Source organism: Nicotiana sylvestris, chromosome 3 (genome assembly GCF_000393655.2).
Source record: "Nicotiana sylvestris chromosome 3, ASM39365v2, whole genome shotgun sequence".
Classification (NCBI taxonomy): domain Eukaryota; kingdom Viridiplantae; phylum Streptophyta; class Magnoliopsida; order Solanales; family Solanaceae; genus Nicotiana; species Nicotiana sylvestris.
Window position 1 is genome coordinate 93,791,538 of NC_091059.1, and position 22,064 is coordinate 93,813,601.

At 41.2% G+C, this 22,064-nt stretch overlaps 1 protein-coding gene across 1 annotated transcript; it reads left to right on the top strand.

Annotated features, from left to right (window-relative positions):
• The first annotated feature begins 20,597 nt into the window (after positions 1-20,597).
• LOC104225953 (ethylene-responsive transcription factor ABI4) lies at positions 20,598-21,572 on the top strand. Its single transcript, XM_009777828.2, has one exon. The coding sequence runs from the start codon at positions 20,598-20,600 to the stop codon at positions 21,570-21,572; it is 975 nt and encodes a 324-aa protein (XP_009776130.1).
• The last annotated feature ends 492 nt before the right edge of the window (positions 21,573-22,064 follow it).

Sequence of the window (22,064 nt, forward strand, 5' to 3'; positions counted from 1 at the left end):
ATCGACTCCAGCCAAAACTTACACTTGAAGAACTTAGCATATAGCTTCTGTTCTCGCAATGTCTGAAGCACCACTCTCAAATGCTGCTCCTGCTCCCCCAGACTACGTGAGTCAACCAAGATGTCATCAATGAAGACAATAACAAAGGAATCAATATAAGGCCTGAACACCCGGTTTATCAAGTCCATAAACGCCACTGGGCATTAGTCAAGCTGAAGGACATCACTAGAAATTCATAATGGTCATATCTAGTACGGAAGGCAGACTTCAGAACATTTGAGTCCTGAATCATCAATCGATGGTACCCCGATCTCAAGTCGATCTTATAAAACACCCTAGCACCCTGCAACTGGTCAAACAAATTATCGATACGCAGCAATGGGTACTTGTTCTTGATGTTAACTTTGTTCAACTGGCGGTAATCAATGTATATCTGCATAGCCCCATCTTTCTTCTTCACAAATAACACTGGTGCACACTAAAGTGATACACTTGGTCTGAAAACCCCTTTGCTAATAACTCCTCAAGCTGCTCCTTCAGCTCCTTCAACTCTTTCGGAGCCATACGATATAGTGGGATCGATATAGGCTAGGTACTGGGAGACAAATCAATACAGAAATAAGTATCATGATCTGGTGGCATGCTTGGAAGGTCAGAAGGAAATATATCGGCGAACTCTCTGACTGCTGGTACTGAATCAATCGTCGGAGACTTTGCGGTGGTGTCCCAAACAAATGCTAGATATGCCAAACAACCCTACTCGACCATATGTCGAGCCTTCAGAAAAGAGATAACCCGACTAGATGTACTAACAGAGGAACCTTCCACTCCAATCTCGGCAACTCTGGAATTGCTAAAGTAACAGTCTTGGCATAACAATCAAGGATGGAGTAATATGGGAATAACCATTCCATGCCAAGGATAACCTCAAAGTCGATCATATCAAGTAACAGAAAGTCCGCTCTAGTCTCATAACCACAGAATGTGACCACACACGACCGGTAGATCCGATCCACAACCACAGAATCACCCACAGGAGTACCCAAGGACTCACGAGGAATATCCAGAAAATAAGCAAACAGAGATGACACATATGAATAGGTAAACCCTGGATCAAATTGTACCGAAGCATCCCTACTGCATACAGAAATAATACATGTGATCATGGCATCTGAGGCCACTACATCTGGTCCAGCCAAAAAAGCAAAGAATCTAGATGGAGCGTCGGCTGGCTGGCCTCCGCCTAGCTAAACAATAGCTAGCTGACCTCCCCCCGCCTGGCCTCCACCTCTAGGATGGCCCCTACCTGTCTATCCTCCGCCTCTAGGTGGTCGGACTGCTGGCATTGTAACCATAGGCTGATGACCCTGCTATACTCCCTTGACCTAAAGTCTAGGACAAAATCTCTTCATGTGACCCGAATCCCCACACTCGTAATAACCCCTCGGTGCCATAGACTACTGCCTTGAATTCTGACCTTGATGGACTGAATACTCGCTGGAAGGACCCTGAATGGCTGGTGGGCAGTATGAAATCTCTGGGATGGCACTGAAATAGGCACCGGAAGAACCCTGATGAACTGATGGGCGATAAGAACTCTCTGGCATAGCACTAAAATAGGGTCGCGTTGGAGCACCCCGAGGAGGTGGTGGTGGTGCTGGATATGCGGGCCTGCTAGGCTAAGCCCTCCCAAAAATACCTCTGCCCCTAGACAGGGGACCTCTAAACTCTCCCGAGAATCGGGTTTTCTTGTCTTGCTGCATCTGCTCTCTACCCCTCTGGCGGTAGCCCTCAATCCTCCGAGCAATCTCTACCACTAGCTAATATTCCATACCCATCTCAACCTCTCTGGCCATGCTAGCCCGAATACTGGGGTGTAACCCCACAACAAACCTCTGCACTCTTTCTGCATCCATAGGAAGTATCATAAGTGCATGGCCAGACAACTAAAAAAATCTCGCCTCATAATTGATCACAGACATCTGACCCTGCTCGAGCTGCTCAATCTGACACCAAAACTCTTTCCTCTGAGAAGGTGGAATATACCTGTCCAATAGAAGCTGTGTAAACTGATCCCAAGTCATGGGAGAATAACCCATTGGTCTGCCAAGAAGGTAAGACTACCACTATCTACGGGCCCTGCCCTCTAGCTGGAAAGCAGTGAAATCTACTCCATGGGACTCCAATATCCTCATGTCGTGTAGTCTGTCCCTGCACTGATAAATGAAGTGCTGGGGGTCCTCATGTCGTTCACCCCCGAAGATAGGAGGGTGTAGCCTAGTCCATCTGTCCAATAGCTTCTGCGGATCGCCGTCTGCAACTGGTCTAGGCTTAAGTGTTGCTGCGGCAACTGGCTAGGCCCTGCCCGCGGGTAGTGTACCCGGAGTCTGATATACTATAGTTGCGTGCCCAGGAGCCTAAGTAGTAGGGGTCTGTGCTCCCCCTCTTGCCTGAGATGTGGCTGGGTCTGTTGGAAATAAACCAGCCTGAGTCATAGTGTCCATGAAACGTAGCATACGACCCATGACCTTTTGAAAGCCCAGTGCTGTCATGAAATCTACCGGGGTGGGCTCTGGACAGGCACCTTGCCCTGCTCCTCCATGACAGGATCCTCCACTAGATCCGCTGATGGTGCTATTAGGGCAGCTCTAGGATGCCCTCGTCCTTTCCCTCGAGCCTGTGCCCTCCCCTGGACTCTACCTTGGCCTCTAGCAATGGGGGGAGCATCACCTCCTGGGTCTGGAATGTCAGATGTACGCGTCCTTACCATGTGTAAGAGAATAGAAGAATGAAACTTAGTATACCATCAACTGCATGATAGGAGATGAATAAAGAGTAGTTTCCTAACAACCTATTGCCTCTCGAAGCTAAGTACGAATGTCTCCGTACCGATCCACAAGACTCTACTAGGCCTGCCTATAACTTGTGAGACCTACGTGAACCTAATGCTCTAATACCATGTTTTCTCGACCCAAATTCCATTATAGGCCGTGATGGCGCCCAACACCGTTGTTAGGCAAGCCAACACTGATCAACTAGTGAATTCCTGTTTTAAATAAATTATTAAGTGGTGACCTTTTTCCTATTTGTTAAGAAAATCAAGAAGGTTGCAATTTTTAACATAAATAAGTGGAAACAAATACAAATCGAAGTAATGTAAGCAAAACCAAAGTCATAAGTCTACTAGTGTGTGTGACAAGACCTGGTGTCACAATTATGTGGGAAATCTAGTAGAATATACAAAACAAATGCTAGCCTACTGTCTGAAAGGAAATAGACAGAAAATAAAGCATAAGAGAGACTCCAGCTGCTATAGAACGGCTCAAAACGACAGCTCATCGGGAAGTCTCGCGCTGGGGAATCAATCTATGCGGCGGACTGGTGGCCAGATGCACCGCCTCATATCCAGTACTATCAAGTACAGAAGTGTAGCGTGAGTACATAAAAATATGTACCCTGTAATTATCTAGTCTAACATCGAAGTAGTGACAAGGGGTCAACTCCGACACTTACTAGGGCCAACAATATAAATAATGTATGATTCTAAATAAGCATGATATACAGAACTAGCAATAAAGTGAGAACAAGAAATAACTAAACAGTTGTTCTATCATATTTAAGAACCCAAAACACTTCCTTCATTTGAAACAAATGATCTCTAAAACAGTAAATTTATACTAATTAATAAAAGGGCTTCCGATTCTATTATCACACACAAATTCCACCAAGGACGTTCGGCCCGATCCAACATAAATGTAAACCATGCACTGCCGAGGGTCGAATGGCTCGAACCACATATGCATCTATTAACCTGCCAAGGCGAACGACCCACTCCCATGAGAGTAGTGGAGATAGTCACCCCAAATATAACGTAATTTTTCTCAATTTTTTTTAAAATATTAATTTACTTGAAACCTTTGAAATCTTGAAATCCTCAACTTACTTTCATTCAATGCAAATAAAAGATTATGTTCATATAATAGTACCCACAAAGCATGGTGTAAGCCTAGAATTACCCAAACATAATAAGAATAGTAGCTCCGTACGGACACTCGTCACTTCATGTGTACGTAGCCCCCACAAATAATCATATAATAATTACGTTCATGTATGGAAAATTTTTCTCTTACAAGGTTAGAAAAAATGCTTACCTCGTTTCAAGGCCTACTTTTCTGGTCCAAGCTTATGCTCAAACCCTCAATTTGGTGCCGAACAATCCAAAATTATCCAAATAGTGTAAAAACTAATCAATATATGCTTAAAAGTTCATTTCCCAACTATTTAAGAAATTTCCCAACTCTAAATGCAAGATTCCTAAAATTCACCCCCAGGGCCACATGCGCGAATCTTGAAAATCTTTGTAGAAAGTTGTTACCCATAACCTTAGGAACATAGATATATGATTTTTACTAAGTTACATAATCAATTTCGTGGTCAAATCTCATTTTTTATTAAAAACCTAGGTTTTTATCTAAACCCTTAATTTTCACTAATTTTTACATGTTAATCCACCCATAATCTATGTATTTAACTCATGTTGTGTAGAAATTATTTACCTCAAAGTTCTAGGTGAAAACCCTCTTCCAAAAGCTCCAAAATCACCTAAGGGATGAAGTGAAATGAAATAAATGGCCTAAGTCCCGCATTAAATAAGCTGGACATAGGCCTCTGATGTCGCATTTGCGACACCAGGTTCACAAATGCAAGGGTCGCAAATGCAACAAAACTCTCGCAAATGTGAAGCCCGGCTCTAGCTGCTCAGGTCGTAAATGCAACGGAGGGGTCGCAAATGCGATCACTACTGAGTTCGCAATTGCGGCTCAGGTGTCGCAAATGCCAACAATTCCCCAGTCGAGCTTCTTCGCAATTGCAAAGCTCTTCTTGCAAATTCAAGATTCGCATTTGCGAACTATTTCTTGCATTTGCGAGACCTGCAACTGATTCCAAGAAACACCAGATATCTGGTGTGTTTTTCTTCCCTTTCGAACGTCCGAAACTCACCCGAGCCTACGGGGCTCTGCACCAATCATCCACACAAGTCTAGAAACATCATACAAATTTCTCACACGATCGGAACACTAAAACAACATCAAAAATCACGAATTGGATGCCAAACCACATGAATTTACTCATGAAATCCAAAAACTTCTAAAACACTTCCGCGCATCCGATTTTTATCAAACCAACTCGAAATAACGCCAAACTTTGCGTGCATGTATTAAATGACAGTATGGGCCTACTCCATCTTCCGGAATCGGAATCCAAATTCGATTTCAAAAAGTCCACCCTCGGCCAAAATTTCTAAAAACTTCAAGTTCTAACTTTCGCCAAATGACTTTGAAACAACCTACGGACCTTCGAATTCACTTCCAGACGTGCTCCTAAGTCCAGAATCACCATACATAGCTATTCCCAGGCTCGAAATCCCAAATAGATGTCTAGAATGTTAAAATCCATCTCAACCCAAACTTATGGAATTTGCTCAAAATGTCAACTTCCACTATTAGGCGCTGAAACGCTCTCAGTTCGTCAAAAACCCACTCCGAACATATGCCCAATTCTGAAATCATCATACGAACCTATTGGAATCGTCAAATACCAATTCCAGTGTCATTTATTCAAAATATTGACCGAAGTCAAACTTGGCCTTTTAAGCTGACCTTAAGGAACCAAGTGTTCTGATTGAACCTAAACTCTTCCAAATCCCGAACCAACCATCCCCATAAGTCATAAAGAAGTAAAAGCAAGTACGAGAAGTCTTATTTAGGGGAAAGGGGTTCTAGAAAGCAAAACAACTGGTCGGGTCATTATAGAGGTCGTAGCCTCCCGAGAAGCCGCTCATATCCCAAAGGAGGTAGCTGGTGTCATTGACATCATGGAGACACCATTTTGTAATGAATCTATGCTCGAAGAGGCTCAAGTGGGTAAAGCAAAATCAAATGAGACGGCACCGGTCCAAGATGATGCCCTCAACACATTCTTTGATGGCATGGAAATTGCCGCATTGGAGGACTTTTCCGGGCTTGGTCACATGGAGGTCCCGATGTGCTATCGAGGGCGGTTGAGTTGATATTGAGCCCAAAATTAGTGAAGTAATTCCCTGCCCCGAGCGTGGACCCCGACTGTAACAGTAGGGTCATTCTTAATATCCTAGTGGATGCCAAGGTGTTGTCTGCTCCGGTGGGTATGGCTAACTACCTTCATTGCCTGGTGAACGAGGAGGACCAGGCTAAGATGAACGAAGTAGGCATGTCTAGCCTCTTCAACGAGGTGCAACAGGCGCTGAATCGAGTAAGACGCCTATCCTTCGTATCCCTTATGCATTTCGTTTGGTTTTAGACGTGTTCTAACGACTTTGTTGTTTTTCAAGCTTAAGTGCTTCATCATGATAACTTCCTTCGGTACCGGTTAGAGATCAGCCAGCTTGAGTTTGAGCTCTAAGAGCAAGTCCGAAAGGATATGTACATGGCTCTTAGTGAACAACAAGACGAGGCCCTCAAGGACCTCCCGATTCAACAAGTCGAGCTGGAAAAGTCTCAAAAGGAGGCTTCGCCCTTGAAGTAGGAGCACGACGACCAGGTCGAGAAGGTAAGGATATTTGACACTAAAAATGAAAAGCTACTCGTGGTGACTAACAACACAACTTCGCAGGTCCAAGAAAAGTTAGACTCGATAGACCATCTTCGGGCTGAGATGGATGAGGTCAAGGCCATGACCAAGGCGTGGAAGGGTAGGATGGACCTGCTCGCTTTAGAAAAAGAGGCTGCAAAAGCGGTGCTAGCATCGACTGAGAACCAACTTTGGGTGGCAAAGGACAAGGCTGACAAGTGGTCTCGGTAAAATGATAAACTCTAGGAATAACTAAACTCGACCGTTACGGAACGGGATGCCCTCGGCCAAGAATATAACATTCTAAGGTCCAGGTTGGAGGTAACTTCCATTGATTCCTCTAAAGTCAAGGAAATGTTGGCCTAGTATAAGGCTGATGTGGAGATAGTCGAGGCCCGCTTAAAGATGATGACCGAGTACGTAAAGTGGATATCCCGGAGAGAGACCCTCAAGGAGATCCATGCCCGAGTTTTGACATGTCGGTCGAGATTAAAGAAGCCAAGAGACTCGAGGCTGAGGCAAAGGAACTCTATGAGCAGGAGGATCCCGGAGGCTCTGAAGGTTTAGAGGGTTTCAACGGTTCTGACAATTTTGGTGATAAGTCGAGCCTCGGTGAAGGCCAGGCGTAAATGACTTAGCTTTTTGGAATATATAAAAATTTCCCCTTTTGGAAATACCGTATCTTTACTTTCTAGCATCTATTTTCCATTTTCTATTTGCGTATCATTTTTAATGCCTTAACATAAAATCAAATGTAGTCTAGAGCGTTCGTTCTTCAGAGGTCTGAATGGGGCCTGATTTCGATGGAGGCTCCGGGTTGCTTCTGGCTTCGAATATTTGATAAAACCAAAGGCCTTTAAGATTCTTAAGTGTCTTAGATGATGTTTTGCCGAGGGCAACCTTTTAATAGGTTTTGATTTTTCATAAGGGCCTTACTTTTTTAGTACAGGCTTCGGACGTCTCCGAACCATTTTTAGGGTGGCCGTAGCCTTTCATGTTTGGGCAGTACATAATAGGCATAGGGGTAGCCCGTGGGCTTTAAGATCCAGGATCGAAGAAGTAAAATGCACAGTAATAAAGTGTAAGGGAAGTTGGAATTTCTTTCATTGCTTAATATGCAAGGTACATGATTGGAGGCGCATAAACCTTGTGTCGTGGCTAGGGTAGACTATGTGTGCACGGTTAGCATAATCGTTTGAGCCTTACAATGAACCTTAACCACCAAACCGTTCAGCCTCGAATACTGTTGATATGATACAAATGATCGTCGATTTCGGTTTAAGGCCGGTCTTCAAATCAGAGGTAGCATGTTTTATTGTTGCCTCGTTTAAAACCTTGCCGAAAAACCCACTTCGGGACAAAACCAATTATAGGAAAAATGAGTGCAACACGTGCTTTCAGACCTAATAGCCACATTTTCCCCTGGCCCAGTACCTGCATACGTTAGTCCGTAATGTAACAAAATTAAAAAGGAATTAAGTTCGTAACTTAGAGGTAGTACCACTTTAAGTGTGCCACGTTCCAGTTTTTTGGTAGTTGTACACCATTTACTACCTCGAGCTTATATGAGCCTTTGCCAGTTATTCCGACAACTCGATATGATCCTTCCCAATTCGGGCCCAGTTTTCCTTCGTTTGGGTTCCTGGTGTATAGTGTTATCTTTCTCAATACAAGTCCCCGACAAATGTCGGATATTGGTTCTTCGATTGTAGTACCTTCCTACTCGCTACTTCTGGGCGGCCAACCGGACCATGGCGGCCTCCCACCTTTCGTCCAACAATTCTAGGCTAATGATCATGGCCTCGCCGTTTGACTCTTTGGTAGTATACTAGAACCTGAGGCTCGGTTCCCCCACCTCGACTGGTATTAAGTCTTTAGCTTCCTAGACCAGAGAAAACGGGTAGCCCTAGTGCTCAATTTTGAAGTCGTACGGTATGCCCACGGGACTTTGGGCAAGATTTCCTTCCACTTTCCCTTCGAACCTGTCAACCTCTTTTTAGGTTATGGAGTATAGTTTTGTTTGTTTATTCTGCCTGCCCGTTCCCACTAGGGTGATAAGGTATTGATAATCTCTTCTTGATCTTGTAATCTTCGAAAAACTTTCTCACCTTGCTGCCGATGAATTATTTCCCGTTGTCGCAAATGATCTCAGTTGGTATTCCAAATTTACATATTATGTGATCCTAGACGAAGTCAATGGCTTCTTTCTATCGGACATTCTCGAATGCCTAAGCCTTGATCCATTTGGACAAATAATTGATCATGAATAGTATGAATTGAGCTTTACCATGTGACCATGGCAAGGGACCGACAATGTCCATTCCCTACTTCAAAATAGCCATGGAGACAAGATCAAGTGGAGCATTTCTCCTGGTTGATGGATTATCGAGGCGTGTCTATGGCACTCGTCACATTTTCGTATAATGTCTTTCGCATCCTTCTCCATTTTAGTCTAGTAGTAGTCAGCTCTAATTAGCTTCTGAACTAAGGATATTACCCCCAAATGGTTTCCGCAAGTGCCCTTGTGATGTTCTCTTATGGAATATTCAGCCCCTCTCATTCCTAAGCATCTATCTAGTGGATCGAAGAAGGGTCTCCTGACTGATGCCCCTTCGACTAAGCAAAATTTGGCAGCCTTGGTGCATTGGGTTCTCGATTCCTTGGGATCCAAAGGCAATTTTCCTGTCTTCAGATAGTCTATGTATTTGTTTCTCCAATCCTAAGTTAAACTTGTCGAGTTTACTTCGGCGTGACCTTCTTCTACTACTGAGTTCATCAGGTGTACCACTGCCCCCGAGATGAATTCACCAGAGTCGACAGATGATCCCAAGTTGGCTAGTGCATCGGCCTAACTGTTTTAATCTCAGGGTACATGCTGCAAAGTCCATTCCTTGAATTGGTGCAGGGTCACCTGCGATTTGTTCAAGTACATCCGCATCCGTTCTTCTTTTACTTCGAACGTGTCGTTGACTTGATTTACAACAATGAGGGAGTCGCATTTGGCTTCAATCACTTCGGCACCAAGGCTCTTAGCCAGTTGTAGACCTGTAATAATGCCCCCATATTCAAATTCATTGTTAGTTAATTTTATAGTTCTAATAGATTGCCTTATTACCCTTCCCATAGGTGGTTTTAACACAATACTGAGCTCGGACCCTTACGCGTTAGAGGAACCATCAGTGAATAGGGTCCAGATTCCTGAATTAGTCCCTAAGGTGAGAAGTAATTCCTTTTCTACTTTGGGTATTAAGGCCGGCGTAAAGTCGGCCATGAAGTCTGCCAAAATATGAGATTTTATGGCAGTTTAGGGTCATTACTCAATGTCGTACCCGCTAATCTCTACTGCCGATTTGGCCAAACGATCCGAGATCTCGGGCTTATGCATGATATTACTCAATGGGTAAGAGGTTACGACACATATAGGATGGCATTGAATGTACGGATTTAGCTTCCTAGAAGCGCTTAGCAAAGTGAGTGCTAACTTTTCCAGGTGAGGATATCTTGATTCAACATCGCTTAGAGTTCTACTGACATAGTAAATGGGAAATTGTGTACCTTCTTCCTTCTGGACTAATACACCACTTACCGCCACCTCGAAAACCGCCAATTAGAGGTAAAGCTGTTTCTCTGCCTTCGAAGTATGCACCTGATGGGGGCTCGACAGGTAACGTGTCTTTCAAAGCTTGCTAGCATTTCGGAGTCCATGAAAAGTTATTCTTCTTCTTAAATAGTAAGAAGAATCGATGGCTCTTGTGTGGGGACCTCAAGATAAACCAGCCCAATGCGGCTTTACACCCCGTCTATCTTTGAACTGCCATGATGTTGTCCACTACGATGATGTCCTCTATGGCCTTTATTTTTTCAAGGTTGATCTCTAACCCCTGATTGGATTCCATGAACCCAAGAAAATTGCCCGAACTGACCCCAAATGCACACCTCTCCCGGTTTACCTTCATGTTATATTTCCTTAGTATGTCGAAGGTTTGATGCAAATGTTTGAAATGGTCCTCTGCTCGCAGGGACTTTACCAACACATCGTCAATATAAACTTCCATTGATTTTCCTATTTGTTCTTCGAACATTCGGTTTACTAGGTGTTGTTAGGTGGTACCGACATTCTTTAATCCAAATGACATTACATTATAGCAGTAGGTGTCGAATTTGGTTATGAAAGAAGTCTTTTCTTGATCGTTCGGGTCCATCCAAATTTGGTTATACCTGTAGTAGGTATCAAGAAAATTGAGTATCTTGTGCCCGGCCATTGCATCGATCATTAGATCGATGTTAGGCAAAGGTAAAGAATCCTTAGGGCACACTTTGATTAGGTCTTCATAATCCACACAAATCCTAAGTTTATTAACTAAATAGGTACTACCATTACATTAGCTAGCCAATCCGAGTACTTAACTTCCCGGATGGATCTTAGTTTTAGAAGTTTGGATACCTCATGCTTGATGAATGTGTGCTTGATCTCGAACTGTAGTCTCCTCTTTTGCTTAACCGGATGGAACTTCGGGTCCAAACTCAGATTGTGAGTGTTTACCTCCAGTGGGATCCCTGTCATGTCTACATGGTACCAAGCAAAACAATTGGCATTAGCTTTAATAAAATCAATAAGTTTTCTCCTGTGTTCGGGGGTTAATCTAGTGCCTAACTATACCTTCTGATTCGGTAGATGCTCGATTAATATGACTTGTTCCAACTCTTCAATCGTTGATTTGGTGGCGTTGGTGTCATCAGGAGCTATAAATGATCTCGGGACGCCATAATTGTCCTCCTTGTTTGCTCCTCATTCTTCCTGTTTCTCCGGTTCAGATATTTAATCTCTTCCCTTTTGGTCGGTTTTGTGTTCCTTGATGTCGAAACCACGGGCACCAGGATTACCTCGTCGACGACAATTATCTCTCCTGCGGTCGGTTGTTCTTTATAGAATGTTTTGACTCACCCTGGTGTGAAAAATTTCAGTGCCTGGTGCAAGGTCGAGGGTACCGCCCTCATGTTGTGGACCCATGTCCTTCAAAATAGGGCGTTGTACCTCATGTCCCTTCGATCACATATAACTTCATTTCTTGGATTGTCCCGGCGGTATTTACTAGCAAGGTTATCTCTTATTTCTTTGTCTCACCGACATGATAAATCCGTTTAATACCCAGAATGTCAGCACGATTTGGTCTTGTAACTGCAATTGCTCTATTACCCTTAATCTGATGATGTTGGTCAAGCTACTTGGATCAATCAACACACATTTAACTCGAGATTTATTGATAAGTACAGATATTACCAGTGCATCGTCGTGAGGCTATGCGATTCCCTTGGCATCTTTGCCGCTGAATGAAATAGCTCCCTCCGGAATATAATCTCGGGTGTATTTTTCCCTTGTGATAGATACCTTATTGTGTTTTATCATTGGTCCTTGGGGAACATCGACCCATCCGAGCGTCCCTGCTCCTGGAGTAATTTTTGGCTCGATCACTCAGGAATTCTTGGAGGTGTCTGTTGTTAAATAACCGGGCAACTTCTTCTCTCAACTGTCGACAATATTCGGCCATGTGTCCATCAGTGACGTGATACTTACATATCAAATTAGGATCTCTCTAGGTACGGTCAGGCTGCAATGATCGGGTCACTTGGTCTTTTTATGCTCTCTCCTATTTTTGCTCATTAGACCTCGGCCACTGGGCCCTCGAATGCTTCTCTTCTCATTACTTATGGGGTGACGCTCGGATCAATTTTCCCTTCGATCCGCGATGTATGGTTGATACCTATCTCAGACCAGTCTTGGCTCATGATCAATGGATCTCTTAGATCTATCATCGATGATGATGGGGTAAACAGATCGAGTTGGGGCCCCTAGTTGGTCGTCCTCGACCCTAATTTTTGATTGGTACCTGTTGTGGACGTCGGCCAGGTTACCGCTGGGTACTCCACCAAATTATTTTTTAGATGTTGAGAGGCCAAGGAACTTTTTGGGTTGAGCCCATGAGTGAATGCCTGAATGGCCCAATCATGTGCAATCGTTGGTAGGTCCATCCATTCCATCTGGAATCTTGACACGAACTCCATAAGCATCTCGTTATCCCTTTGTTTGACCTTGAAGAGATCTGACTTTCCGGTCTCTACCTTGAAGGCCTCGGCATTGTCCTTTACGAAAGCATCTGCAAGCATAGCAAACCAGTCAATGAAATTTGGGGGCAAGTTGTGATACCATATCATTACTCCTTTGGACAAAGTCTCCTCAAACTTCTTCAGTAACACAGACTCGATCTCATCGTCTTCCAATTCGTTCCCCATGATCTCACATGTATAGGAAGTCACATGCTCATTTGGATCCGTGGTCCCATTATATTTAGGGATGTCGGGCATACGAAACCTCTTTGGGATCGGCTTTGGTGCCACGCTTGGAGGAAAAGGCTTTTGGATAAACTTCTTGGAGTCTGGCCCCTTCAATATCGGGGGTGCTCTCTATATCTGATCGACTCTGGAATTGTACGTTTCCACCTTCTTGTAATTAGTCTCAATCTTTTTCTCACCTGATTCCACTCGTTTCGTCAATGCTTCGAGCATTTTCATTACCTCAGGATTTACCCCTGGCTTGGCTTCACCCGGTCACTCGATAATTTGCTCTTCTTTTCGGGTGCTTTCCTAGAATTGTTCGGGCTTGACCCTGTTAAGGATGGGGCTTTAATTTTGCAGTTGTGCTATTGCTGCCTGTTGAGCCTCCATCATTTCGAAAATCAGTCGTAGGCTCACCCCATCACCTTCGCCTTCGGGCGCTTCTCGAGTTGTTGGTTGGGTCCCCTGCGAACAATATTTTCGGGATCAGTTGGCAAATTGATGTTGATGGCCACCTACGAGTTAGCATCGACCGGGTTAGCAGCTGGGACACCGTTGGGATTGGCAGGAGTCATATTGTTGTCGGGTACCAAATTATTATTTTCACCTTGATGGCCAGACTGAGTGTCAACGTTCAAATGAGCAGACTGAGAGTTTGACATTTTTAGGCTGACCTGAAATTAAGATTTTAAATAACAAGCATAAAATAAGGTGTGTCATGGAGATTCATATTAAATTACCACTATTATCCTTAGCCCTACGGTGGGCGCCAAACTATTTACCCCAAAACTGAGTAACAATTAGATTTGTACGCGATTTAAAAGATACGCGGTTTAATTCAACACGAATAATTAAGAATAACAAGTAAATGAATTAAAGAAGAAATAAAAGATCAAACTAATCGCAGTGTTATGACCAAGCTTGATTTTAGGTTGAATAGTGAGCTCGTCCTTGACTGGACCCTCAGTTCGAGCCAGGTCGTGAATGAAGAACATAATAAGTAAGCAAAGCTCCGAACAACATCTAGAAGGTAAAAATAAACTTTTATTGCCTTGAAATGCATGTTATCAAAGAAAAAACTTTTTCTTTATATAGTAGGAGAGTTTCAACCCTAGTATAAGTCTAAAAAAGGTAAAAATCTTATTTTTCCGGTAATTGTTTATCCATAATCGACATCAAGCGAGATTCCCGCCCTAATATCTGGTTGAGGAGTATTACGGCCCTCTATTCATCATGCATAACCGTTCACCGTGCCTCTCGATGTCTAGAACTTACACTCGGCCCCGGCGCGTTACTTTACCATGTTCGATGTCGGATATAACTTTCACTCTTCCAGGATCTCGATACGAAGGGCCTCTGACCTCGATTGCAATCTTCTGAATCCGTGCTCCCCCTTCGTTCTCTAATCGGGGAATTGGGATAGATATTGCCCCGATTTTACCCGTAACCCATATACAACTACTTATTACAACAATCCTTTTAGATGGTGAAAAGATGGATCACATTGTTAGATTTTGTTCAAAAATTTGTGTGCAAAACTACTTGCCACCGTAGAAGTGACATTATTGAGTCAGTTAACAAATTTGAATATATTATTTCCTAAAGAAATTGAAGTGTCAGTTTGCGGCCCGCTTAGAGCTAGTATTACTGAATTGGTATTTTACACTACTTTTTAAATGAAGAGCTAAGTTGGATTAGACTATTAGAATTTTATGACCAATAAGTCGGCCGCTTTGACAGCTCTAATTTATGTCTCACAAAAGCCATCATCCCGTGTCTACCTTTAGACTATAAGGTAGTTAGTTTTTTAGTAATGAAAGTGCAGTTACACGATCAACAACTTACTTTCATCATCAAATTAGACGGTCGTGAGATGAATGAAATTTCTTCAACCTTAATCCAGGTTCGAAGAGTCACAGGAATAAAAACATGAATCATCGAAACGTTAAAAGGAAACAGCAGCCTACAATTTATGCCGACGAATGACTGAACAATATTAAACAAGCCAGCATCTAAGAATTTAATCCAATTTCCATTAGTGCTAGCTTTTGCGAGTTCCAAGGCAAAGAGAGAGGGTTACTGATCTTCACATGCTGTTTGCTGCCATTGTTTTTCTGCTTCGTTTTATACGGCGACACGTCGTCTCTGCCATGCAAAAATCTCTGGTTTTCTCCTCCACAGTTGGTATTGTTAATTACGCTATTCTTTATGGCCGAAGTATATAACTTTTCATGTAGCAGTGGAAGAAAGTGGTCCCAGTGTGCATATCACAGTTCAGATCACAGTGATAAACAGCCCTTTTATGTAACGCTAAAAGAGAGAGTTGGCTTTGCGTCCAGTAAATATAGTTGATGTAAGCAAACCGTTTCATTTGCTCTATGTAATAAGTAAATGAGAAAAAAGGGAAATGCGTTAATATGCTTTAAACATTCGTGATACACAAAATTTTGATACAGACTATAGTTTTTTCTCTATCATGGTTCTCAATCCAATTAATGAATAAAATGAATTTGATCTATATCCATTTTCTGAAAAGTAATTCTAAAAAGTTAATGTTTATGGCAATTCCTTTTTCAAAAGTTATCACGACCCAAAATCCGCCTATTCGTAATGACACCTAATCCAACCCGCTCGGTAAACGAAATGACCACCAACACAAGTTAATTATAATGATAAGAGTCATGAAGTGAAATAACTAAATTTTATATAATTTTTCAAGAACTGGTAGAACAAGTCATAAGCCACTAAGATTTAATTTACAAAGTTGGTATAAATACAACATCTGTTTGGAATGTATATAAACATATTACAAATCTAAAGCTACACAGGACAAGTGATAGCTATATTTAGAAGGCAAATACATCTTCAATGCTAGCTCCCGCCATATACAGCAGTATCAGCTCCAAGATCTATATGCAAGGTGCAGAAGAGTAGTATGAGTATTACTAACCCCATGTACTCAATAAGTAAAAAATCTAACCTCAGGTTGAAAGCAACGGCTAGCTCGGAAAAAGGTTAGTGTCCAACACCAATAGCCAACTTGTAATAGTATAATAAGAATAGTAAAGGTAAATAACTCAAGAGATATTGCGCTCAACTCGTTCACAGTTACAGAAAAGTAGACATGTTTTTCAAGTATAACAGTCAAAGTCCAAATCGTACCGCTGAAAACTAACTAAATATGAGTTTATCAAAAGAACTGTTTTCCTCCGATTTCCCAACATCAGATAAGAATTTTCATTTACCAGTTAGCATGAGGAAAATACATCTCTACGCGTACATGTCAAATATATATATGTCAAATCATCAAATGTCATATTACCATCTAGCATGAGGAAGATACATCTCTATGCCTACATGTCAAATCATCAAATGTCATATTACTGTCTTGCATGAAGAAGATAGATCTCTATGCCTACATGTCAAATATACATGTCAAGTTAATGATATCATAATGATATCATCAAGTACGCTTCACTCTCAGTACACGCAAGGTGCTTAGATCAAATGCCCTACTTAATCACACACACAAAATCATTCAGAACTATACGGGTGCCTGGCATCAATGCCTCTCACCAAAGCACGTGTATATAATCATTGTTCCTGCGCCTACTGCTGGCATGTCAGACTCTGGAGGGGCGCGCTAATCATAAACCTATATGGCATGTTGCGATGTGCAACCAGATCCAAACAACAATCCATTGCAATGTGCAACCCGATCTAATATAAATTTGGTGGCGTGCAACTCGATCTAATATAACTCGTAACACGACTCTATGGTCCATATTAGTCATTAATTCGCTCAAGTCTCAATGACTCGTATCTCACAGAAACATAATCCAATTATATAACACGGAATATCACAATATGCTTCAAATACAGCTCAAACTCGTGTCACGTACACGGACACCAATAACATGTGAGATAACATATCAAAAGTGCAAAGAGATAGAAATATAACATGTAGATATAACTATCATGACTATATAGTATGACTATGTTTAACGCAAATAGCTCAACATGGCAAAATAACCCTAACATGTCTCAAACATTTAAGCAGGTGGCCTAGACATGATTTCCAGCATGAATAATATCTCGCGTAGTCATATAAATGAACAAAACATGATATTAAAGAAGCCTGATAGCAAAATAAGGCACATAATAGCCTAAGAATTACCCGGATCATGAATACATTGGTGCACACATTCGAATATGAGTCCAACCATACCAATTTCACTCAAATTCGACTCTGAATCGATGTTCAAAACTCAACTATTCACTTTAGGAAAGTTTAGACAACCCCCCCCCCCAGTTTTCTCTTTTAAAAACATCAACCAAAATGCCACAATCAAAGCTATAATAATGTAAAATAATCAAATCTGAGTAAATAAATACTTACCCAATTCATGTGGTGAAAATTCTCTCTAAAAAAATGCCCAAGACCGAGCTCCAAATCTATAAACCCTCGAAATAAATAACATCTGCAAGTGAATCTACTTTTGCTGTCACTAGCTAAGTCGTATCTGCGATAGCCGCTTTTGCGGTAGAAATCTCGCATCTGCGATACCAGACCCATAACCGACCTACTGCATCTGCAGTGCCAAAAACGCACCTTCACACCCGCATTTGCGACCCTATTTACTACTAAAAAAATCAGGGTTTAGCGACGGACAAATTCTGTAGCTAAATAGAAAAATTCGTCGCTAATCTCATTTAGCGACAGATTAGCGACAGATTATCAAAAGATTCTGCTAGCTACGAGCGTTTTAGCGATAAATTAGCGACGACGTTCGTAGCTAATTCCAGTTTTTTTTTGTAGTGATTCCGTAGATGCGCTCCCGCTCTCTCTCCTATGCTCATTCAACCGCATATGCGGTTCCTTCCTTCTCCAGCCAGCTTCGCTTCTGCGACAACAAATCCGCATCTACGGGCTCGCATCTAAGACCAGCCATCTGCAGATGCGAATACACCAGAACAATAACTTTCAGCAAGGTCAAGATAGCCTAAAATGATCCAAAACACACCTGAGTCCCTCAGGACACCCATCTGAACATACCAATAAGTCCCAAAACATAATACGGATCTGCTCGAGGCCTCAAATCACGCGTAATCAAATCAAAACCACGAATCATCGATCAAGATCAATCTCTTAAGTTCATAAACATCAAAACTCGAACCAAGCGTCCAATTCAAGCCTAACCAATTCGGAATTGACCCAATTTTTGCATACAAGTTCCAAATTCATAACGAACCTATTCCAACTCCCGTAACAATAATCTGAATCTGATACCATCGAAGTCAACTCCCGGTCAAACTTATGAACATTTCAACCTTCAAATTGCCAATTTTCGCAAAATAGTGCCATAATCATTTAGAAACGTCCAAATTCAAATCTGGGCATATACCCAAGTCCAAAATCATCATCTGGATCCAACAGAACTATCAGAACTCTGATCCGAGGTCAAATACACAAAAGTCAAACTTGATCAAATCTTCTAACTTAAAGCTTCATATCTAAGAATTATTCTCTCAAATCAACTCCGAACCACTCAAAAATCAAAACCGACCATACACGCAAGTTATAATATACCATATCAAGCTACTCATGACCTCAAACCATCGAACTGAATACAAATATTTAAAACAATCGATTGGGTCATTACAAAAGTATAATCTGGCTTCTCACAATCCTGAGAAGAATAAAATCCTCATATACACTTTGTATGTTAAATTAGATTGAAATTATATACATTAATATTGTACCTTTTTGCCTGTTTTAGCATATAATTATTATTTCTATCAAATTACTGAATAATACTTATTAAGAAATTATTTATATTTATTTTATATAAATATTTTACATTATCATGTATAGAACGTAAACTTTTCGATCGCTCAACCCCTTTGATCGCCCTCATCTCCAATTACCGTTAGTTCCACTTTCATGTATTAATTGTGTTCAGTAAATTTGTTTTCTTGACTCATAAAGTCGGCAAATTTATAGTCAACGACTATGATTTCCAAGGGCGTCAAAGGGAAGTCGAGGAGGATTGCTTCCTAGGGCCTTTCAAAGAGAAAATGAGCTGGGTGTTAATTTTGCTTCTTCCCAACGTTGAAGGTCTTCCACAAAATTTGTTTGACACTTTGTTTTCGTTTTTAACTTCTTTATTTCTCCAACTTCAAGAGAACACGTTTAAAATTTAATATAAGCCTGAAGTATACTACTCTATAAGCCTATAGTTTGATACTCCCTCTGGTAACTCGGTAACGGACCCATTTGCTTTTTCATTTTGGTTCAAAATAAGTGTAAAGAATTCAATTTATTTTTACAAAATAACTCTTATGTATATATTCCTAAAAAGTTTTCTTACTCCTCACATTAAATGTTTAATTAGAGGTAATTTAGTCATAGTAGATATTTTTGTATAAAATTTAGTATTTTCTTAATAAGTGTGCTAAAAGCAAATTGGTCACTTATTGTGAACCAGAGAGAGTATCTCTTTATTGGAAGGATATAAAAAACAAAGGATAAATCCTATATATTTTAAATTTTTTAATACTATCATTATATATTATTTAGTATTAACAGATTATTTAGTATATCTTAAGTTGTTAAATTAGAATAACTATAAACATTAGTTATTCTTGTAGATCATCATAACTGGGAAAAACCAAAGTTATATTACTATTCATCGCACAATAGTTAAATACAATAGAAAAATAAAAAAACATGGTGAAGAATTCAGTCGCCCTGCAACGTGCACCATCTCTGCTACATTTTAAAACAAAGCTGTTGAAGAAGTCTGAACACAAGATGTCTCTCGTGACCAGCTTTCATACTAAAATTAACTTCCTCGCGAAGTAAGCTGGTCACTCAAGTAATTAATTAACAATAGAGGTAGATTTTAACGTTGGTTAATTTTTTTTTGCCCTCTTTATATTGTTATGCGTCTTTAACAGAATATCATCAGGTTTTACAAAGTCAAAACAAAATTTAAATTCAACAAAATTTGAATTTTCACAAGAATACGTGTTTGTAAAAATATTGAGAAGAGAGAAGGTGAACACCTACGGATGTATGGAGGAAAAAAAATGTATTTATAACACCTTTATTAACACACACTTTATAATAGTCATCTGATTTAAAATATATGTATACGTGCTAAAAAATAATAATAATAAATTTAACCATATAAAGATGCCTTTATTTTATGTAGCAGACATCAAACTTCCATTTTATTCTTTCCAAAAATTTTGGTTCTATGCCTTCCTATTCACAATCCTTAATTCGGTAATCTTAGGATTTAGTGTCACGTCCCTTGATAAAACTTGTGGTGCACAAAAAGTTTTCTTCAGTATACGCTAAGACAACAATGCGCATGCTGCATCCAGGGTTTCCCTACCCCCTCCCCGCAATCCCCAGTCCAAACTGAGGTGTCTGCATGTATACACTTCCCACAGTCCACTAATGTATGCATCTATATAAGAGCACCGCCCTCTTCCACCATTTACAGATTATGACTCTTTGATCATCACCAGCCTTCTTCTGTCTCTCTCTTTCGACTAATTGGGCATACACTCAACGAGGTACATACATAGCAACAACCCCCCTCTCTCCTTCCCATTTTGGTAATAAAAGTAGGTTACTTCACACTATGAATACTAGTCTCAATGCCCAACACTTAATTCCTAGCCAGACCGTCCCCATTCCTTCAGAAGAAAAAACCACCACCGTTAGCTCCGCCACCGTTAGTGACACCACCTCTACTAGTACTAGCAGTAACTGCAATAAAAAAAGCAAAGGCAAAGGTGGACCCGACAACAACAAATTCAGGTACAGAGGCGTAAGACAACGCAGCTGGGGCAAGTGGGTGGCCGAGATCCGAGAGCCACGTAAGCGTACCCGCCGTTGGCTCGGCACCTTCGCCACTGCTGAAGACGCTGCTCGAGCCTATGACCGAGCCGCTATTATACTCTACGGCTCAAGGGCTCAACTCAACCTTCAACCTTCCACTGGTAACAACTCATCATCTTCTTCACAGACCAAAAAATTGAGCTCCTCGTCTTCCACACAAACTCTTCGTCCGTTACTTCCTAGGCCTTCTGGCTTCGGCTTTACGTCTTTCTCTTCTCCTAATACAGCACCTCCTGTTTCCAACAGTGTGGGTGCAGGTTGTGGTTATGTACCTTACGGGTTTTTTCCTGCTGTACAATATTCACAGCAATTGGTTCAACCGCACCACCACCAACAACAACAGTATGCAATTTGTGATGGATATGGTCCCGAGGCTGATAATCTCGCACATGAAGCTGGAACACCATGCTCTTATTCAAGCCCTAACCCTAACCCTAGTCATAATCAAGAGAAGCCGCCAAAACAAGAAGATCAATCATCTCATCATGAATATCAAAGTCAGCAGCAGAATTGTTTGTATGACGAAACAGTAAACCCTTTTGTGGGGTCGTCTATGTCTTTTTGTTCCACTCAAACGATGGCTGCACCGGTTGTTTCAGATCCGGTGGCGGTGATGGGAGGGCCGGGATCTCCGGTTTTTTGGCCTGACGATAGCAATTACCCCGCGGTTAATTTTTGGGATTACAGCTACGATTCCTTCATGTTTGATTTTTAGAAAATGGAAGACATATGGTTTAGCTATATGATTAATTTCTTTGAATTGCATGCAAGATTATATATGAATATCGTGATGGTCGCTTTGTCAGTACATAATGGGTTTTGGAGAAATGGAGAAAGATTAGAATTACCAATTACCAGAGGGTGGTGCATGTTCAGTATCCAAGGAAAAAGATGTTTGTACTGATATTACTGTTAATTGGGGATGTGAATAAAACACCAAGATCGGAGGGTGACCAATTATATTATAAGCTCTGCTTTCATCAGGTTAGATTATCTCAATTAATTTCCTCTGGAAGTCAAGGGAACACGGTTCTTATCGTATTTTCGTTTTTATTTGTCATTCCGTCTGGTTTCTATACGTTCAGAGTTATTGCTAGTATTGAGCTTCTTTTTCTATGGTAATTAGGATTGTTACCGGATGAGCTTTTGATATCCTAATGAAACATTTGTTCTATGGGATATTAATTTGATTCCAACTCAATATTAA

Excerpts from the sequence above, each read along its gene's own strand:
- LOC104225953 (XM_009777828.2), top strand. The coding sequence starts at position 20,598 with ATGAATACTAGTCTCAATGCCCAACACTTAATTCCTAGCCAGACCGTC.